This window comes from Eschrichtius robustus, chromosome 5, assembly GCF_028021215.1.
Source record: "Eschrichtius robustus isolate mEscRob2 chromosome 5, mEscRob2.pri, whole genome shotgun sequence".
Classification (NCBI taxonomy): Eukaryota; Metazoa; Chordata; class Mammalia; order Artiodactyla; family Eschrichtiidae; genus Eschrichtius; species Eschrichtius robustus.
This window is the reverse complement of record NC_090828.1, coordinates 21,577,390-21,585,317: the sequence shown is the minus strand read 5'-3', so window position 1 is coordinate 21,585,317 and position 7,928 is coordinate 21,577,390. Positions and strand designations below refer to the sequence as shown.

Here is a 7,928-nt window from a genome sequence, read left to right as displayed (position 1 = left end):
ACTTTCCTTTTCTTATTTCATCCATTTCCCTCATATGCCACAGTGGCTCCCATGCACTTCTCTTTCTGTCCAAAATGCCCCTTCTCCTCTACTAGCCATAGCCCATCACCTCTTCTCTTTATCCTTTCCACCTAATTCTGTATCACACAAATCTAAACCGATCCTGAACTGACAGGTTGAAATGGAACCAACAAAGTCAGAATCCTTTCGTTGTGGAGGAAGAAGGGAGTCGCCATTTACACTGTCACATTGGGAATGTTTGTCCCTCACCCTTGATTAATGGAGGCCCTTTGCCAGGAGAAGCAGTGCTTGAAGTCCATATCCATTCTCAACACCATGGCTGCCTAGCTGTCTGGAAGTGTATGATCCTAAAGACTTCTATAAGGACAGTGGAGAGATGCAAACAAGCACAGGCACTAGAATTTAAAAAATTTTTCCCAGGAAACAAACCTGTACTGGAGGGTGTGTAGTGTGAGAAAGAGAGAGGGGAGGGGACAGAGAAAGTACAAGAGGAAGAGAAAAAAAGAGAAGGAAATAGAGACTAAACACAAGATAAAATCATGGGCATAAAGCATAGAAATTGCCTTCACCACGGTGAGTCTCCAGTAATTCTATTTACCTGTCATATGAAAAATACTTTAAAAATAATATTTCAGCCTTAAAAGAACTCCTTGAATCAAAAGCTAGATGAACCCTCTGGGCTCTGAAACACCGTCTGAAAGTGTCTGACTCTCCTGGCTTCCGTGTGTTTATAACTTAGGCTCCCTCAAGACCCCTCCCTCTTCATGGCCTCTCCACATCTTTCCAGCTGCAGGCCTGCTTTTCCCCGGTCTGATTTTCAAGAGGGACAGAAGCTGATTGGACTTAATGTTCTAGGCTATCAGACACTTTGTAGGTTGCCAGAGCCTTCGTCCAGTCAGCTCTCAGCTTGTGGGTCATTTGGTACAGAAAATAGCCTTTTCTGTGTAAGGTTCAACTTGGACCTGCCTCCCTCAAAGAGGCAAGGGCTGCAGGCTGGACAGTTTCCTTTGAAAGGGGGTGGAGAGATTGTCAGGCACCGAAATTGATAGCTGCCATTTCTAGAAAATCTCCCTAGATTCGTCTTCTGGAATTAAACCTCCCTTCTTCCTTTCCAGGCTAGCGACGCTTCTAAGTATTGGGAGATCATTAGCAGATGGTGTTTCATGCCTCCAGGCCTTTTTACATCCCATCTCCTTTCCAAGGAAGAATGCTCTTTCCACTTTTGATTGCCTGGAAAACTACTTTTCCTTCAGGAGTTGGTTCTAAGGTCATCGCATCTGTCGTCTTTATCTTTATTCTTAGAAGAAGAAACAGAATTTTAGGGAAGTTAAGTGACTTTCTGGATTCATGCTCATATTCAGGGAAATCTAACTCCAGATCTCTGACATCAAACGCTGTAAGCATTATTCTCAGTGTGAGAAAAGGGGAGTGAATCTTTCGGAGGAGCGATTCCTAATTCTAGCGACTTGGGAAGCCCGAAGACCACACAGCTCCTCAACAAAGGGAGCAACGCAGGGAATCTGCGCATGCTCAGAGCGTCGACGTACAGTTTCCCCGCCCCTTCCAGCCTCCGCGGAAAGCGGCTCTTCCTGCGACCCTCCAGCTCCGAGTCCGGCGGAACTGAGCTTCGGCGCCGCAGGTTCCCGCTCGGAAGAGGCGACCAAGGCGCTTGCGGAACCTCAACATGGCGTGGTCGGGGAATAAGGTAGGAACATCTGTAGGCTTGGGCCTTGCCTGTGCCGGGGGTTCGGAAAAGGTGGTTCGGAAGCAGGAATCATGGGATCACGGCGGTGCCAAGGAGTGAGGAAGAGAGATCCCGGAGGTGGGCTGGATCAGTAGGGCCGGGGTCGAGGGATGCGCTGTGAGAAAAGCTGGCGATTTGGAGTCTTCAGGCGGGACTTTGAGCCTCGCCCACTCCCCACCCCCGCCGCCTACTCAGCCCTTACATCCTCTCACTTCCTCTCCACCGGTCCTCATCCTGCTTTCCATCCCCCTCCGACCTCCCCTCCGTACCTCTCTATCCCAGCCTACCCCCGACTCCTCCATTACTTCTGAATCTGGGTTTTAAAAATCTGTGAGAATGGAAGTTAGCCACGATACGAACCAATCCCACAGGCTTATAAAACTTAAGAGAAGGATTGAGAGTAAAATAACTTGAAATGTAAAACGTCTTATTACCTCTATAATAATCTAATATTTCCCATTTATTGCGAAAGCTTACTCTGGTGAGGCACTGATCTAACGCTTTATTCCGGTCTCATTTAATCTTCACAACAAGCCCATGAGTTGAAAACTTTTATCCCCAGTTTACAGGTGAGAAAACCGAGGCCTAAAGAAGGTGAAGTGATTAGCCCAAGGTCACCCAGTCCACAAGTGGTAGAATCTGAATTTGAACACAGGCTTTCTGCTTTCAGAGTCCGGGAGAATGTCTCTCTTGCTAGGAATCTATGACCCTCAGTGACCCAGGTTAATAACATTGTGATGAATTTTTAAAATGGCATTTTCAATATAGGCAGAGAGTGGTAGTTGTCTCTGAAGGGTCTCTAGAGGGAGGTGTGTTCCAAGGACTTGTTCATTCATTCATCCATCCATCGGTCTATCCATCCGTCTATTCAAAACTAGGCCCTTTATTAGGCATTTGGTATACAGATAAACAAGATAGGAGTTGGAGCAGCTGATCCCTAGTCTCCTCAACTCCCCGTAGGGAAATGCTGATTAAAATGATTATGAACATATGCCACTCACCTCCTTTCCTTTATTCCTTTCAGCTGCTGAAAACTTTCAGCGGTACTGAAGCAGCAGTTTATGGCAGGTGAACTTGCAGCAGAATTCTAATAGCCTGTATTGCTTCAGTGCTTAAATGAAGGGTTACCATGCTGCTCAAGTTCTTTCTCCTGGTTTTCTTAACTGCTACCAGAAGGGAGCGTGAGGTATTACATATACAATTCTTCTGCTTTCAGATAAGAACTTCCATACTGTGAAACCCTTTGATGCCATTTTTTGGATACCTGATTCCTGGCAAAGGACCTTTAGTCCTCTGATTTAGTTTTCTGTTCATAAAAGTAGCTTTTATGAACATATATTAAATAGGTGCAGCAGCGTGTTTGGGGACTCTTAACTTTTTAAAGGTTCTTATGCTCAGAGCATTGAAACTATGGGATGTAAATTTTATTGCTCTCAAAGGAATTTTGTAGTTTATTACCACCCTTTCTCCAAACATGCTATTTATAATCTAGAACTCTCTTAATATTAATGCATTATGTTTAATTCTTTGTAAACTAGGGAAAAAACTTAAAAAGTCTTTCCATGTTTTGCCTTGCCTGAGATGTAACCAAATTAGAGATCATCTATAACATCCCTGATAGGAGCTCATCTAGGTTTTTCAAACAATTTTAGGGTCAGGAGATCATTGCTTCAGAAAACAGTAGTTCTTTCATTTATTACTTCTAAATATTATTTTTTCTCCCTTAATATGGTGTCAGATCAATCTCTCTATAGCTTCCATCTGTTGATCCTATTGTCTCTCGTGGAGCTATCGTTTTATAACACAGCTGTCAACTATTTGAGAATGACAGTCAGGTTCCTCTAAATCTTCTCGTCTGGTTCAAATAGCCAGTTTTTCCCACCTGTTCCTCAGGTCACGTATTCTCCAGATCCTTCTCAAATCTGCTTATTTCATGTTCAGTTGTAATTAGTGTTTCTCATAAGATGTGATGATCAGAACTGCTCACCGTTTGTCAAATGTGGTCTGATCAGTACAAAGCACAGGTGAGACTGTCAGTCAATGTCAAAGAATGTTAACTCCGGAAAATACCTTAGATCTCATCTAGTCCAACAACTGCTTCCTGCCTCCACAAATTAACAGTGAATTTAAGTGACATGCCCAAGAATTTAGCTACTTGGTAATAAAGATGGGACTGGATCCCAGGTCTCCTGGGATCTAATTTAGTTGTTTTTTTTTTTTAAACCATAAAACCTGTCTCTTCCTTCCTTAAATTTACTACACCATTGACAGGACTAAAAATATTTTGGAGGATGGAATGGGGTAGGTGTGGGGAATGTACTCCTGTAGCCATGTTATACTGGTGACATTTTATAATGTCATTTTATAATCCACCCTGAAATTGTGAGCTGCTATTTGTTCAGGTCTCCTCCAACCCAATTCAGTTAAACTTTGCTTGCCAAATACAGAACTTTACATGTATCCATTTTACTTTTAGTTTATGTTTGCCCTATTTCCTTAGTCCCCTACATACATGATTACTAGCCAATGACCAGGTGTCTTTATTTATTTGGTTTCCTCTGCCTAAAACTCCCCTTGTTCACATGACCGACTCCTACTCATTCTTTTTTTTATATATCTTTATTGGAGCATAATTGCTTTACATGTTGTGTTAGTTTCTGCTGTACAACAAAGTGAATCAGCTGTATGTATACATATATCCCCATATCCCCTCCTTTTTGAGCCTCCCTCCCACCCTCCCTATCCCACCCCTCTAGGTCGTCACGAAGCATTGAGCTGATCTCCCTGTGCTTTGCAGCAGCTTCCCACTAGCTATCTATTTTACATTTGGTAGTGTATATATGTCAGTGCTACTCTCTCACTTCATCCCAGCTTCCCCCCCGCCCCCCTGACCATGTCCTCAAGTCCATTCTCTACATCTTCGTCTTTATTCCTGCCCTGCCACTAGGTTCATCAGTACCGTTTTTAGATTCCATATATGTGCGTTATTAGCATATGGTATTTGTTTTTCTCTTTCTGACTTACTTCACTCTGTATGACAGACTCTAGGTCCATCCACTTCGTTACAAATAACTCAATTTCGTTCCTTTTTATGGCTGAGTAATATTCCATTTTATATACGTGCCACATCTTCTTTATCCATTCATCTGTCAATGGACACTTAGGCTGCTTCCATGTCCTGGCTATTGTAAATAGTGCTGCAATGAACATTGTGGTACATGTACTTTTTTTTTTTTAATAAATTTATTTAGTTATTTATTTTTGGCTGTGTTGGGTCTTCGTTGCTGTGTGCGGGCTTTCTCTAGTTGTGGCGAGGGGGGGCTACTCTTTTGTTGCGGTGCGCAGCCTTCTCGTTGCGGTGGCTTCTCTTACTGCAGAGCACGGGCTCTAGGCACGAGGGCTTCAGTAGTTGTGGCATGCGGGCTCAGTAGTTGTGGCTCACAGGCTCTAGAGAGCAGGCTCAGTAGTTGTGGCACACAGGCTTAGTTGCTCCGTGGCTTGTGGGATCTTCCTGGACCAGGGCTTGAACCCATGTCCCCTGCATTGGCAGGCAGATTCTTAACCACTGCACCACCAGGGAAGCCCACATGTATCTTTTTGAATTATGGTTTTCTCAGGGTATTTGGTCAGTGGTGGGATTGCTGGGTCGTATGGTAGTTCTATTTTTAGTTTTTTTAAGGAAACTCCATACTGTTCTCCAAAGTGGCTCTTTCAATTTACATTCCCACCAACAGTGCAGGAGGGTTCCCTTTTCTCCACGCCCTCTCCGGCATTTATTGTTTGTAGATTTTTTTGATAATGGCCATTGTGGTTTTGATTTGCATTTGTCTGATAATTAGTGATGTTGAACATCTTTTCATGTGTTTGTTGGCAATCTGTATGTCTTCTTTGGAGAAATGTCTGTTTAGGTCTTCTGCCCATTTTTGGATTGGGTTGTTTGTATTTTTGATATTGAGCTCTGTGAGCTGCTTGTATATTTTGGAGGTTAATCCTTTATCAGTTGCTTCGTTTGCAAGTATTTTCTCCCATTCTGCCTACTCATTCTTTAAGGTTCACCCAAGGATCATATCCAGGAGGCTTTTTCTGCCTCCTTACCTGTCCTCTATCCCTTCCACCAGTCTTGGGTAGATGCCCCTCCTGTGTGCTCTCTTAGTGTCCACTGTATACCTCGGTCATGGAATATTGTGCTGGTATGATTTATGTGTCTGTGTCCCCTACTAGAATAGATTTGGTGTCTTAGTCTTCATTTTAGATTCCCAGTTTACAAACTGATTCAAATTATTGGACTGTATCATTTTAGCATATATAGATTGTGACAGTCACCTGTTGCCACCAAAATGCTTTGTAACAAACTACACCTCAAGTCAGTGGCTTACAACAAAAGCATCTGTACTCATACTGTGGGTCAGCATATCAGTTGCATTTGGTTTGATGTGTAATATTTTGGGCTCAGCTGGGCTGGACTTAGCTCTAGCCTGCAGGTTGTTTTCAGATCTCCTCCCCAAGGATTTATGCTCAGGCTCAGGCCAGAGGAGCAGCAGCTACTTGGAGCGTGCTCCTGTCCTGGCAGATACTTTCTAGCTTTCAGGAAATATCAGGACTATTTAAAGTTTCTCCATAGTGAAAACTTATGTGTCTTATGTACATTCTCTAAGTAGAACACCTCCCTTCCCTTTATCATGCATACCCTGAATATCTATGGGTGAAATAAGTAAAGGACATCTCTTTTGTTTCTTTTTTTAATGACCATTAATAACATTTTCTCACACGTTCTTTGGGACTTTTTTTCCAGGCAGCTGTGGTGCTGTGTATGGATGTGCGTTTTGCCATGAGTAACTCCTTTCCTGGTGAAGAATCCCCATTTGAGCTAGCAAAGAAGGTGATGACCATGTTTGTGCAGCGACAGGTAAGATTCAGATTGGTCTTGAGCTTGTATGTAACTCATGGTTTAACTGCTTGTTGCTTCCACTTAATAATGCAAGATACCAGCCTCTCTATGTTTTCCACCTTCAGTGTTTTGGGCAATCTGAGGAGTTATTCTTACATAATACTCATATACTACCACTGGCGCCTGATATGTTTTTCTTTTCTCGTTTTGGCTCCTCCACTGGATATTACAACTTTTATCAGAAGCAAGAGGCAATGTGATGTTTAAATGTGTAATCTGTAGAGCCAGATGGCCTGGGTTTGAATCCTTGCTCTGCCATGATACTGACTAACCTTGCAGTCTTGAATAAGTCTTTCAACTACTTTGTGCCTATTCCAGTTATCATTTACTGGTTACAAACTACCCTCCCCAAACTTAGTGTCTTAAATGACATTAAAAAAAATCACCCCTCATGGTTCTGTGAGATGACTGGGCGTGTGAGTTGGGTGGTTCTCTCTGAGGCCTCCTGTGCAGGTGTACTCACGTGGTGGCTGGTGCTGAGTCATCTGAAGGCTCAGTGGGGCTGTACGTACGTCCGAGATGGCTCACCCCTGTGCCTGGTAGTTATGCCTTCTGGGGGCTGTGAGCTCGGTTGGGGCTGTCCCCCAGAACCCTTACGTGTGGCCTCTCCATGTAGCTTGGGATGCTCACAGTATAGCAGTTGGTTCTAAAAAGGAGTGTTCCAAGAGTGGACATTCTAAGACACCTGCTTATGTGGCTTTTTATGACCTACCTCTAGAAATCCCAGAAGGTCATTTCCACTGCCTTCTATTAGTCAATCAGGTCGCTAAGCTATCTCACACTCAGTGGGGTGGGGAGGGGGCGGGAATTAGAGTCCCCTGTTGTTTTAAGGGGTAGCCTCCAAATACAGGGAGAGAAGGAATGGATGGAGGCCGTCTTGAAGACTCTCTACCACGGTGCCTCCGTGAATATCTCTAAGATAAAGTACTTAGTACTTGATGTATTGTAAACGCTATATGTGTTTTTATTATTATCATTATTACTACTACTACCATTATTATTAATTTCTGCCCTTTCTACCTGGTCTGACTGCTACTTTTGTGAAGTCCATGAAGTTCTGCTTCATTCACTACTCCTCTGGACACGTCTGCTGTTTTTTCTGGGTGTCGCCTTTTCTACTGGGCACTATTACTTCCCACCTGTCATCCTAGATTTTTACGAATTCTGATAACCTGGAGTCCTTAATGTCTCAAAGAAGATGAGAATGCTTCTAAC

General features: G+C 43.3%; 1 protein-coding gene across 1 annotated transcript in view; it reads left to right on the top strand.

The window, feature by feature from the left end:
- Positions 1-1,588: 1,588 nt before the first annotated feature.
- The window catches only part of XRCC5 (X-ray repair cross complementing 5), a 103,763-nt gene continuing 97,423 nt past the window's right edge, over positions 1,589-7,928 (top strand). Inside the window, exons 1-2 of the mRNA XM_068544506.1 lie at positions 1,589-1,726; positions 6,558-6,671. Of these exons, the coding sequence (XP_068400607.1) occupies positions 1,706-1,726; positions 6,558-6,671 (135 nt within the window). The 5' untranslated portion in view covers positions 1,589-1,705. The remainder of the gene's footprint in view (positions 1,727-6,557; positions 6,672-7,928) is intronic.